Source organism: Panicum hallii, chromosome 5 (assembly GCF_002211085.1).
Source record: "Panicum hallii strain FIL2 chromosome 5, PHallii_v3.1, whole genome shotgun sequence".
In the NCBI taxonomy this organism is placed as follows: domain Eukaryota; kingdom Viridiplantae; phylum Streptophyta; class Magnoliopsida; order Poales; family Poaceae; genus Panicum; species Panicum hallii.
Window position 1 is genome coordinate 20,541,844 of NC_038046.1, and position 13,253 is coordinate 20,555,096.

At 47.5% G+C, this 13,253-nt stretch overlaps 2 protein-coding genes and 1 long non-coding RNA gene across 8 annotated transcripts; 1 reads left to right on the forward strand and 2 right to left on the reverse strand.

Annotated features, from left to right (window-relative positions):
* Positions 1-596: 596 nt before the first annotated feature.
* On the reverse strand, positions 597-2,020 carry LOC112894579. The gene is made up of 2 exons (XM_025962333.1): positions 1,622-2,020; positions 597-1,279 (listed from the first exon to the last, which is right to left on the reverse strand). The coding sequence occupies exons 1-2, from the start codon at positions 2,018-2,020 to the stop codon at positions 1,121-1,123; spliced, it is 558 nt and encodes a 185-aa protein (XP_025818118.1). The 3' UTR covers positions 597-1,120.
* A 1,192-nt stretch (positions 2,021-3,212) lies between these two features.
* LOC112893976 (peptide deformylase 1A, chloroplastic) lies at positions 3,213-6,095 on the reverse strand. 5 transcript variants are annotated; one of them, XR_003228924.1, is made up of 6 exons: positions 5,698-6,095; positions 5,479-5,568; positions 5,313-5,380; positions 4,892-5,168; positions 4,708-4,789; positions 3,743-4,216 (listed from the first exon to the last, which is right to left on the reverse strand). XR_003228924.1 is itself a non-coding variant. In XM_025961526.1 (5 exons), exons 1-4 carry the CDS (start codon positions 6,073-6,075, stop codon positions 4,928-4,930), a joined length of 777 nt encoding a protein of 258 aa, XP_025817311.1. In that variant the 5' UTR covers positions 6,076-6,095; the 3' UTR covers positions 3,213-3,388; positions 4,892-4,927. The 5 variants fall into 5 exon arrangements, 4 of the variants coding, with proteins under 4 accessions (XP_025817311.1, XP_025817309.1, XP_025817310.1 ...); XM_025961526.1 differs by lacking the exons at positions 3,743-4,216; positions 4,708-4,789 and adding an exon at positions 3,213-3,388; XM_025961524.1 differs by lacking the exon at positions 4,708-4,789 and having other exon boundaries at positions 3,743-4,045.
* Positions 6,096-9,931: 3,836 nt separating this feature from the next.
* Positions 9,932-12,524, forward strand: LOC112891938. 2 transcript variants are annotated; one of them, XR_003228623.1, is made up of 3 exons: positions 9,932-11,003; positions 11,204-11,783; positions 11,906-12,524. It is a non-coding gene; the product is annotated as an uncharacterized LOC112891938 (long non-coding RNA). The 2 variants fall into 2 exon arrangements; XR_003228624.1 differs by having other exon boundaries at positions 9,934-11,003; positions 11,235-11,783.
* Positions 12,525-13,253: the final 729 nt, after the last annotated feature.

Genomic DNA, 13,253 nt, shown 5'->3' on the forward strand with positions numbered 1-13,253 from the left:
AAGAAACTAGACTTTCTCAATTTAGAGACCTAAGAGCGGAAAAAAGGGGAAAATTCCACCATCTCCTAAAAGGAGATGCGGCAATCTTGAAGAGAAAATTATCTACCTTGCAAAGATAGCAAAGACAGACCGCCATGGCGTCGCGAAAATGAATGAATTTTAGGAGGACCTTAACCAATGCATCAAATGATCGACGGAATGAAGACATGTTTGAACCCAAATGCTAATATCCAAAAATATTAAATTTTACTTAGTAATTCATCTAAACAGAAGTGCTAATAGAATGGGCTAAATTTTAGGTAAGACTCAAAAACTTTAACATGGTAATATGTGCTAAAATTTAGCACTCAACTTTAACACATCCAAACATACATGAAATTAAATAGTTTACTATCATGGGCATCAAATTATATGCCTCTATTTCCCTAAACTTCTCAGGGATATGGTCATAGGATCCCATTAGCGGCGTCTTTCTCTTTCCCATCCCATGTTGGCCAGCGTGACAGCATCGACTTCATGACCATCACACCCCTCCCATTGCGGTCAATCATCCATCTGGGATCACATTGCGCCTCAACAGCTTTGACCGAATGATGGAATGAAAGGCTACTATAAATTTTCATGATTATAAGTGACAAACATCATGGCCACCCTTAGTGCAAAAAACAAAAAGAAAAATCCGTCTGGAATTTCGTATGGAAAAAGGTAGAATAGCATGCTAGACTACAGTGCTTCAGCGTGACCAAGTCATGCCTTACGGTGGCCCTTCCTATGGGCTACTGCAGACAACAGATCTGCCAATCAGGAATCTTACAACGTGACCTTGACCGGGATCGCTGCAGCTTGGCAGGCCAGAAACTGTCCCTCAGCGAAGCACACACCACCGAAGCAAGCACTCTTATCATCGTTTCCAACTGTTAATTTAGTCTACAACAAGGGCGCTGCAGTACGGCCCCACGTTCACCCTTCAGTAGCAAGTTGCCACTCACAAACAACAATAATTCAAGTTAGCTCTTCAGCTCCAGGCACCAATATTTTACAAGCGTCGATATCATAGAGCTGGACCGACCGAACCCTTCATGATGGGCGCAAAAGTATGTCATCTTCTCATTACAGGGGCTCAGGATGCCAACACTTTCCTTATCTTGGTCTTGAACAGCATCACGATGATTTTGTCCATGGAGAAGTAGAGGAAACAGCCTCGGGAATGCGTCACGAAGGAGCCATAGCTCGTGCCGACGATGCAGTGCCACGTGGGCCCATACACTTTATCAAACTCCTGTTGGATATCAACAAAAACTGCATCAGATGCTAATTTATAATTTTATTCAAGAAAAGATGCTAATTCACAATAAGCGGTCCTCTGAAACACAAAGTAAATGGAAAAGCAACAATTTAAGATTGAAAGCTATAAGCAGATTAGGTTCATCTTGCCCAAGGCCAGAAAACATTCCGACTGTTTTGATTTCAATACTAGCAACTTGTTACAGACAGCTTAACAGGGCAATTTGCGAAGTTTGATTTCACAAAGAACTCATCCGGAAGACAAAGGAAAGAAAGAGAACAATGGATGCTCTTCAGAAGACAAAGCAAGACAGATCACAATCGGCAGTATGCTTACCTTCTTCACATCATGAGCCAGCTGCCTTGAACTGAACTTGTCCAAGCTATCATGGGATCGCTTAGCGCACCGGAAGGCATGCAACTGCATGAACGGTGGCATGTCTGCAGCCATGACCTTCACCCCGAGCACAGGAACAACTTCTTTCATGTTTATCTCCATCTCCGGCATTGACCTCCTCCCGGGCGCAATATCGATGCTCTTTCTCTGCTCCAGACCGGACACATGCACTCTAGACTTCTCAAGGCAGATGCCTTCATCCTTCTGAACGACAGGAGGATTCGGAGGCTTAGCCTCCGAAACAACAGGATGCCTTGACTCCTTTGAGGTTCCCCTCCACTTCCCACCAAACAGCCACTGGTCTGCCTTCGTCCTCCTGCTGCCTTGACGGGCTGCCATCGCCAAGCCTGCTAATATGTCTGCTACTCAACTGGTTATTGGCTCTGGATCTGTGTATGTGTCTTCCTAACACCATCTATATAGCAGCGTGGAGAATGGCACACGCAAGCGGAATCCTATAGTCCAGGCACTAATTAATCAATGGATTATGGGTTTGGATACTCTGCAATGAGTGGGTGGGGGCAAGGGACAAAATTTCTTTTCTTTGAAGTGGAGAAGAAACATAAAGAAAGCCGCAGACCATGTGCAGGTTGCCTTGTTCTGCGCTACGGTGATGGTGCCCTGTACGATGGAGAAAAGCTAGTGCATAGGTGGTTAGCTGCTGCATCAAGGCCAGATTTGAAGGATCCTAATCCTTAATCATTCTGACAGAAAAGGAACCTCAAGTCTTCAACCACCTCACTACATCGCTCAATTAGTATATTACAGATTTACAGGTGTCAAGTAGAGTTGGAACCTAATTTTGTGAGATTTCTGCCAGTCCATGGCAAGCTTCTTATCCCCAGGAAATGGGTTGAAACTTGTCTACAATTTGCAAATGCTTAAAAGTGATGAGTGGTTATCTCACCTTTTCTCTATCACTAGCCATATATAGCCCATCAATTTCATGCAGCCCAGCCTATTTTACAATCAGACTTCAATGATGGGACTATGGAACAGAAACAGATCAGAACAAATTATTGCACAATTAGCCGTTATATCACAGGAAAACATAAATAGAAGGAGCAAACGCTAAACAATGAACAAGTTTGTCTCTTGTAGTCTGTTCCAAATGATACGCAAAATGAAACTGTAGCAGCTCCTATGGATGGACACTTAACAAGTTAAAAGTCAAAACTCACATTTTTTCTATCTTTTTAACGTTTTATACTCTCATTGCATTTAAGAATCATAATAAAACAAACCTCAACTGCTCACTGCAACCAGCTTCAGTGTTCTTTCTGCTCCATCATTCCATGCCTTTATTATGTCAAGGATAAAAATAGCCTAATTTCATTAGTTGTGTTCCCTGTATTATTTATCTTATTTCCTTTCACAGGGCTATCATCTGTCCCTTTCTGCGATTCTAAATCCTGTAGCCTTAAACTAAATAGATGCTGTCTGCTTTGCATCCAGTAAAGCATAAAATCTCAAGAGCAAGAGCACACATCAGAACAAGTGTTGTTTTGCATGTTAAGTTGATGGCTATGATTATAGTGGAAGATTACATTTATCATCTGAATGAAAGCTCTTCTATATTTTTCATTATCATGACCTGCAAATTAATGCCTCTGAAAAAGTTCTCCAAGTTCCGTAGCCTTCCTAGTGAGAATGATTGAAGGAAAGTAATCATTCTGTTGCCCTGATTGTATGGAGCCGTCTAAATGCCTGCAAGAGACATCGGAAATTATTTCATTTTGAGGGCAACAAAGTCTAATGAGATCGTATTTGTCTATAAAATTCTTCTCATTTGTAAGTGTAATTTTAGTTAGTGCTACTACTAAGCTAAGTATCAATCGTTTTATATATTCTCTCTTGAGAACAGAATATCCCTCGAGGGCCTTCACCATACCAAACCTTTCCAAAAGTCTATAGTCCAACTGACTCAACTTTGACCACCTACCAATCTATCTTTGATACAGATATATGGAATTTAATATATAAAGTATTATATCACAAAAGGTTGCATACTCATTTTGGTTCTGAAACCATAAACTACACAACTCAATGATGCTTTTCTCGAACACGCAGGAGAGCTGCGTATCTTTGTATTAAGAGGAAAAGAGGTTAGTCCAATTTACAATCCAGCACCTCTCCTTGGACCAGGGGGAGGGCTGTAAAAACCGATACAAAACTGTTACAAAACTGAAACTAGGACCTGACCAAACAGTGCCTACTGCAATCTACACTTGCTCAACCAACCTTCCGGGGTTCAAGGCAGCAAGCCCTTTAGCCCCAGCGAAACCCCATAGAAGGAATTCCTCCTTGAAAGCTTGAAGAGCTCGCTGCAGATTCGGGGTCAATCCCTCGAAGACACATGAATTCCTGTGACCACACAATGATGCTGAATCTATCATATGGTTCCTTCTGATAGTTTATTTCTTAGAGTATACTAAAATTCCAAGCCACCAAAGGGGACCAATCATATAAAAGCCAATCCAAGTAATAACCATAGTTTACAGTAATTCTATTGATCTTCATCATCTTTGAGCGCCCCTACTCTAAGCAGCAAAAAGTTCAAATGACAGGAGTTAGAAGTTCAAGAATGTCACAAAGATGATGAAAAACAAAGTACTAAACAAAATGTCTAATTTTAGTTCTAGAAGGCCACCATATAAACTGCTCCCTCCAAACCAAAATATAAGTCGTTTTAGGATTGGGGCATTTGTGTTCTTGCCCCTAGTTTGAAGTGTAGTTGTGATTTCGCCCTCATTGTTTTAACTTTGTGATTTTGCCCTTTACTATTCACAAGTCAATGTGAAAAGTAAAAAAAATTGAGGGAAAAACAATAATTGCACTTCAAAGCAGGGGCAAGAACCAAAAAAACCTTTAGGATTCTAGTCAGTCAAACTTTTATAACTTAGATTCGAAAAAAGATTGAATGGTAAGGCTGATGCTGTAGATTCGTAATGAAAATACTTTCATAATGTGTAATCCTTTTATATACAGTATCATATTTTCTTAGAAGTCAGTCGTGAAGGTGTCACCTTGTAGACTATGCAGATGCCCACTTATAGTTTGGATCAGAGGGTATGTAGTAATGATTCTCATATTTCAATAGGAATGCTACTGTTGGTTGGATAGTTGAACAAAGGCAACAATTAGATGAGAAGCAAAAATGCAATATTGTACCAGAAAAATTATTTAAAAAAAACTACGAAGGGCAATTACCTCTAATTGATGAGGAAAGATTGCAAGCGATACACATTATCTTGCACCTAGTGGAGGGCATCCAATGGGAAGCGGCAGATCCAAGTTATCAACAATTCTGAATGTCCTTGGGACCATCTTGTCAACATACAGAGTGCCTTCAAGATGGTCACATTCGTGTTGCAGGATGCGTGCTTGCCATCCTGAGGCCTGTACCTTAATGGGGCTGCCATTTCGGTCCAAACCTGAAACTTCAACATCTAGATATCGCTCAACGACCGCCCTATATCCATCAACACTGGCATCCCGAGAAAACAAGTATTAGATCATACACAATACAATCCAGTAAAATGCAATGCAGCTTTTATATACACAGTATCTTCATATATGAACTGCCAGTGACAACTGATAATATTGCAGAAAGAAGCATTCCAATATATACCTCAGACAACCCTCGAAGAAAAGTGCACTGTTTTTGCTAGTGTTCTTAAGCTTGGGATTAATAATAACCTGTGTTCATGAAAAGACAAGGAAAAGCACAGGGCATGAGAAAGCTCCAAATGTTTAATGGGCGTTGAATGCAACACAATGTAGCAAAATGTACTGACAAGAAGATCAAAAGGATGGCGATCTTGCGCTTCGATGTCCTTCTTGGGTGCATAACTGATGTACTCTTGGGTATCCTCGAGAACAATAATCTGTAATTCGACGATTAATCATCACAAATTTCACCTTGTTTGAAAAAGGAAAGAAATTTGGTGACTAATGGGCCCTCTTGATGATTGAAAAGAAGCAAACATGCTTCCAAGGCAAAGAATTAGACATACCCTGAGCGGGACGCCTATCTGCGGAGCGGCAAGGCCGACGCCGGGGGCCTTGCGCATGATGTCGATCATCCGGTCGATGATGCCCTGGACCTTCTCGGACCGCACGTCACCAAGCGCCACCTCCTGTGCCGGCTCATGCAGCACCGGGTCACCGGCCTTCACGGTCCCCGGAGTCACCGTCATCGCCGTGGGCGCGCCACCGCCCTTGCCGCCCAACAGCCCGGACAGCCAGCCCCCGCCGGCGTTCGTCCTCACGCTTCGCCACCGCCTGCCGCTGGCAGCACTAGCGGCCACTGCGGAACCAGTGAGCGGCCCGGCGGGGGCGAGGAAGAGGGTGGCGGCAGCGGCGGCGGAGAATGGGCGGAGAAGCGCGACCATCTTCTCGGTAGCTAGCAGGGCCGTCTGCGGCTGGATGGAGAGAGGAGTGGGTGACTGGGTAGCATGACGTGGCAAATGGGCTGGGGTGGAGAATTTACTTGGGTCAGGCCCAAACAATCCACGCCTGCAAATGGGCTGAGCTGGAGAATTTACTTGGGTCAGGCTCAAACAATCCACACCTGCATTCCTTTGCTCATCACAACTGCATTCTCTATCTCGTCGTTGACAGTATTTCTTTTTCTATATATGAAAGCCCCCGGGCTCGGCGGCCGGTTAGGGCATCCACGTCGGTAAAAAAAATTTACTCCGTTCGATGGTTCATCCACGGCGCTCGCTATTGGCTGGTGCCTCCGCACATTGCAGCTTGTGTGTGGTCCACGTGTCAAACGGCTGCTCAAAAATATCTCGGACTCTAGAGCTATAGTTGGCCAAACGGGCTAGACCCGACGGGCCGGCACTGGCACGGCACTTAAAGTACGGCCCTAGAATGGCCCGGCACGTGGCCCATCATGCCAGGGCCGTGCTAGTGCTTGGTCCAGTGCCGTGCCTGGGCCACATTCACGGCACGCGGCACTAGCACGGGCACGGCACGCTTAATGCGCCGGCTCGGGGTGGCACGGATGTGGCACGATGATGGTCTGTTGGGGGAGGGCTATATAACGCAGCGTGTTGGCCGCAACCTCCCCCAACCCTAACCCTAATTCATTTCTCTCCTCTCGCCCGACTCGCCACGCCGCTTGTTTTCTCTTCTCTCGCTCTCCTATTTATGACTCGCCCCTCTCTCCTCTATCCTCTCATCTTCTCGAGCTCCGGTGACCTTGAGCCGCCGAGGGCCGATACTGGCACACGGCATACCCAGATCCCTCATCTCGATCTCGCACAGACGATGTAGCCTCCTCCTCTCCTTGTTGTCCACCTCGTCATCTCCATCGTCGTCGATCTCGCTGTCGCCGGACTTCGGCAACTCTAGTGTTTCGGATCTAGCGTAAGATCTCTTCCCTCGGATCCTCTCTCTCCTTGTGTGTGTCAGTGTGTGTATGTCTCAATCTCACTATCTCTCACTCTTTCTGCAGATGTAGACTAGATCCATTGAGGAACCAGAGGGCTGGATCCGTACTTCATCGACATCGCCGCGATCCTGGTGCTTCGGCTGCAAATGTACGAGTACAACTCTAACCCTAGATCTAGGACCATCTCTTCTCTCTAATATTTTCCTAACCCAGATCTTGTTTGTTTTGCAGCTGTCAAGGAATCAGGTCATTGGCAAGTGACGATGGCCGGCTCTGATGACAAGACAGTTGAAGTGGATATGAACGAACAGCGGCGGTTGTGCGGGTTGGCCGGAGATGACGACGAGGACGACATGCACGAGGATCATGAGGCCCTATTCGGCTGTCTCGCTGATGATCCCATCAGCGTCGACGGCGCTGATGATCCATCTGCACCTCCCTTGAACGGGAACAACGCCAAGCGCTCACGTCCCTCTACCTCTCTTGTTTGGGATGACTACGAAAAATTATTCAAGAACATCAATGGTAAGACAGTCAGGTATGGAGCTAGATGTCCGCATTGCTCTAAGGAGTACTCTGCTCTTTTTAGTGGTGGCACTTGTCATCTTTCCCGGCATATTGCAGTTTGCGTTAAGAAGTGTGAAAAGACTCGCATGTCTCAGTCTCAAATCTCTTTTAGTCCTAATGGTAATATGCGTAGTTGGGACTACTATCCTTTGGTTGCTCATACTCAACTAGTTCGATTGATTGCTAAACTTGATGTTCCTATCTCTATGGGTGAATTTGAGGCTTTTGAAAAGTATATTAAAACTGCTCATAACCTTAAATATGCTAGAGTATCTAGGCAAAGCACCACTAGAGATATACCGAAGTACTTCATTGATTGCAAGGTTAAGCTTGTTGAGATTTTTTATTACTTCTGTTAATTACGTGCGTCTAACCTCTGACATTTGGTCTGGTAATGCCAAGGAGGACTACATTAGTGTTGTTGCTCACTACATAAAGTCTGACCGGCAAGTAGAGAAGAGGGTGCTTGATCTAGTTCTTATTGATGTGTCCCACAATGGACACAATATTGCTGACCATGTTGCATCTGTGCTTACTGATTATGGTTTGACTGAAAAGGTGCTGTTACTTTAGACAATGCATCACGCCATACAAAAACTGAGACATATCCTGTCTAAATACCTTTAAGATTATTGATAAACTAGAGTATGCATCATCTAATGCAGTTAGTTCTATATTCTTGCATCAGCGTTGTCCATGTCATATTATCAATCTGATTGTTAAGGAGGCCCTAATTGTTCTTAAGCCCTTTGATAGAAATATTTAGAACTGCAATATCGTTTTTAAATTGCTCTAATAAGAGAATTGCTGCATATAAAAGTTACTGTATTGCAATTGGTGTTATGCCTAGAAAGTTTCAGCTGAACATGGATATTAGGTGGAATTTTACCTTTCTAATGCTTAAGCATCTATTTCCTCATAAGACCCTTTTCACTACTTTCATCCATGCTCAGTATCCTAGGGTTGAAGGTGAGCTCTTATTGTTAACTGATGAGCATTAGGCTGTGGTAAAAAAGTGATATCATTTCTTAAGCTGTTTTATGATTCAACAGTTGCATTGTCTGGTGTGTATTATCCTACATCTCCACTTATTAAGATTTCTCTACACTAAAAAATTATGCTAATGATGTGCACATCAGATCTATGGTTCAATCTATGATAGATAAATATAATAAGTACTGGAGGGACATAGCTTTGTTTTATTCTTTTGCATTCATCTTGGATGCTAGAGCTAAAATGAAAGATTTTACTAGGGTGCTTAGAATGTTAGGTAGTCTCACCCGTACAAATTATGCTTGGTTGGCACTAGAGCTAGATTTACTAATGTGTACAATAAATATAATGAGAAATATGGTGCTGTTAGGTTGAGGAGGATTGACCCTCCCATCCATAAGTCCAGATCTGCTTGAGATGAAATTTATGATGATGATGATGGTAGTGCTAGTTTGGGTGGTGGTATCTTGCCTGGTAGTCTTAACATGTCTAGAGATACATCTGCAACTTCTCTGCTGCATGCGGTAAGGTCATCAGCTTCTAATGCTTCTGAATTTATGTCCTACTTTGACTGTGGCACTATCAACCATATAACTGATGACTTTAACATTTTGAACCGGTGGTATCAGCACAAACTTACATATACAGTACTCTCAATGATGGCTAAAGATATCTTAATTGTTCCTGTGTCTACCGTATCTTTAGAATCCACTTTTAGTATGACTGGTAGGATCATCGAGAAGCGGTGAAGAAAGCTGAAGCCTAAAATGGTGAAGATCCTGACCTGCATCAAGGACTGGGAAGGTGCAGAAGCAAGACTGCAACATAATGTGGAGGACAAGGAACTTCAAGAAGCATTTCAAGGATTTTATCTTGATTCATGAACATTTATGTAATAGGACTGTAATATTTATGATTGCCGGTCTAGTGCTGGATCTGGACTTGTGCTATTGATGTAAAAGTAAAACAATAAACTCTTTAATGGAGCTTGGTTGTACTTTTTTCTGTCTAGGGTTTATCACAAGGGTGAATTTTACCTGGACAAATTTTTAATGGAGCAGCCATTATACTAAGCTCCTAATGAATTGATATTTTGTGATTTTTTTATTTATGATCTCTTGTGTAGCTGTTCTGTGAAGTTATGTTGTGCATGAAATTCTGATCAATTTTAGTACTAATTTGTGCGAGATACTTGTACGCTAGTGCCGGCACTGGCACTACCGTACCCCGTGGCATGGCTCGGTACGGCTACTGGCGCATAGTGTCGTGCTAATGAGCGCCAGCCGTGCCGGTTAGCGCCGTGACTGTTGGTGCCCGTTGGTGCCCGTGCCAGTGCCGCGCCGGGCGGCCCGTTTGGCCAAAGCTTTCTCATCTTCTCCAGCGACGCCTCCTCTCTTCCTGAGCGCTGCCCGGGGCTGCAGCATCCTCGAGCGCTGAGGCTGCCGCGGCCGCGGTCGTCACGACATCCGCCGCACCTACCACGGCCGACCAGCGCCACCACGCCAGGAAGACAGAGCTCTCTAAGCTAGCGTCCGCCACGCACTCCAACGCTGCGCGCGCGATCTTGTTCTGGAAGCTGTTTCGGCGCAGCCGCCTCCGCTGGCGCGCCCACCGAGCTCCCGTCATCGAGCTCCGGTCGCCGTCACTCATCCAGCACTGGCACGAGACCGAGGCCGTCGGCACGGCCCAGCTGCGGTGGCTACGCGGAGGCCTCGACGGTGCCCGTCTCCGATACCACTCACTGCGCGGCCACCGCCGCAGCCAGCGGCACTCGGGTTCGACTGCCTCAAGTGAGGTCTACGGCGCCGCCGCCGTCACGTTCGGGCCCCCAACACCGGTGTCTACAGCTCAAGATGGGATTTCTTGACGCCATCGAGCCCAAGGCGCCTCGCAACTCGACTCCCTCAAGCGGCTGGCGGCCGGCTCCACTCCCCGCAAGACAGGAGCCAGCGCAGGCAGCGGGGGCGGCGGCGCGCAGGCCCGCGTACGGCGACGGAGCGCCGGCCCTCGCACACAGGCAGCAACGACGGCGGCACCGCACAGCTCCACAGGCGGCCGCGGCTCCCCATCTCCTCCCCGACCGCGCACGGCGGCCCCTCCCTAGCTCCTAGCTGGTACCCGGTGGCAGACAGCGCCGAACTCCGGCGGAGGCGCGGTGCGGGGCGGCTGAGCGGGCAGCACAGGCGTACAGCGCGCTAGCTGCCTGCACGGCGCCTGCAGGCTGCAAGTCGGAAGGAGGCGCAGTCACGCGGCCAGGCCTGCAGCCTCACCACCTCAAGGGCGTCGGATGAAGTGGTTCTCCTCCATAGGCTCATCCACAAGCTGCTGCTGCATCCGACTCAACAAACATCGATTCAGGTTTGCATATTATTCAGACCTTTTCCACCACTCGGCCATCTCCTTCCCTCCATCATGGCCGTGCCAGGCTTATGGCCGAGGCAGCAGGTAACATCGGCCATACCTGGTCCATGGGAGTGACGGGGCTGCTCCGTACCCCCTTGATCCCCTTCTTATTTTGCCTTGACTATGATTTATCCGTTTTCTGATTCTACCTGCAGTTCACCTCACGCCATAATTGCTGTCTGCAAGGTGCTCGATAGAATGCTCCAGTGGCGACATGATGTTTGGAGCTCTGTTGGCAAAGGAGCCATTCTTTGGCAAAGTTGAAGCTGGGTTAGCATATTTGCTCACTGCTGCTACTTCGTCTACAATTTCATACATTCGAGTTCTTCCTCTCTTGTCCCTAACTGTGCATTGGTCTTGTTAGTTGTTCCTCTTTTGGTTCAGTCTCACTAATTTGTGTCGAGAGGACAACGGCTCAAGTGACTTCAGGGACAGAATTCTATAGAGCCTCTGCAACAGAATTTAGTATTTTAGCTTCTCACCTTATATCCATACATTTGCAACAACAAAGGGAAAAAGGAACATTGTTTTTCTTTCATATTTCCAATGGAATCAAATGTCTTCCTTGCGACCCAGCATTGAGACCCAGCATTGAGGGATTCTGGAGGAAAGGTTCTTGATAATATTATTATTCTCCTCTTATGCCGGTCAAGACATTGTCATGTACCACGACATACTTTCTTTCGACCTTTTACAGATTAATTGAGTTGTTACATCCATATTTGCTTGATACAGGTATGCAACTATGATTTATTTTATGTTTCGAATATTGAATAAGTGCAAAAGTGTTAATTACAGTAGTTTTGTGATTACAAAGACATGCCTTTATTTTTTTCGCCTGCTTTCTATTATTTCAGATTTCAATGAATGAGTGTGATACAAGGAGTCTTACGCCAGAAGCAGGTAAGCCTTCTAAATCAGAAAAGGGTTCACAAGCTAATTTCGTTGTCTGTCACCTGAGGATGGAGAGAGCAATTCTTTACTTGCACTCCAAATTTTCGATAAGCTTCATACTGAAACTCCAACTGAATACCCATTGCTTTTTACTGTTTGGCACATCCTTTTTGTTTCTTTGTAATTTCTGGCTGCATATTCCAAATATATCTTTCATGGACTCGAGTCCAGCTATTTTGGTCCCAAGATATAGTTTGGGAGTGAACATTTTCATTACAACTTGAAATACACACATGGTGAAGGGTTATCAGCCAATTAAGGGCATGTTTGGCAGCACTCCACTCCACCAAAAACTGCTCCACTCCACCAACTCTATAAAATTGCCATCCAAACATGTACAGCTCCACCAACTCCAGCTCCAGAAAAAAGGTGGAGTTGAGGGGCAGATCCACGTTTTTTGTGGAGTACCTCAAGAGGTGCTCCAGAAACATTAGTTTCGTACCAACTCATGGAGTTGCAAGATAATTACCCACTGCCACTGGTTACAACGTAACGGTTCAATCCAACTCCTCCTTTCCTCATCCTGTCGCCTCCTGCCCCTCCCCTCCCCTCCCGCCTGCTCCTTCCTCCTCCCCCGAACCGCCGCCGCCCCTGCTCCTCCTCCCCCCACCGCCGCCGCCGCCCCTGCTCCTCCTCCCCGCACCGCCGCTCCCCCCGCGCCTGCTCCTTCGCCGCCCCCTACTCCTCCTCCCCCGCGCGCGCCCCCCTGCTCCTCCACCGCCGCCCCGCCCCCTGCTCCTCCTCCCCCCACTGCCGCCGCCGCCCCTGCTCCTCCTCCCCACACCGCCGCTCCCCCCCCGCGCCTGCTCCTCCGCCGCCCCCCTGCTCCTCCTCCCCCGCGCCCCCCGCTCCTCCTCCCCCGCGCGCGCCCCTGCTCCTCCACCGCCGCCCCGCCCCCTGCTCCTCCTCCCCCGCGACGCCGCCCCCCTGCTCCTCCTCCCCCGCGCACGCCCCCCTGCTCTTTCCCCCCTCGCGACGCCGCCGCCCTCCGCCTCCTTGCTCCTCCACCGCCGCCCCGCCCCCTGCTCCTCCTCCCCCGCGCGCGCCCACCCCCCTGCTCCTCCCCTGCGCGCGCCCCGCCCCCTGCTCCTCCTCCCCCGCGCGCGCCCGCCCCCCTGCTCCTCCACCGCCGCCCGCCCCCTGCTCCTCATTCCCCCCGCGCGCGCACCCCCCTGCTCCTTCCCCCTCGCGACGCCCTCACGGCCGCCCCCACTGCTCCCCCCACCGCGCCGCCCACTGCTCGCCCTGCGC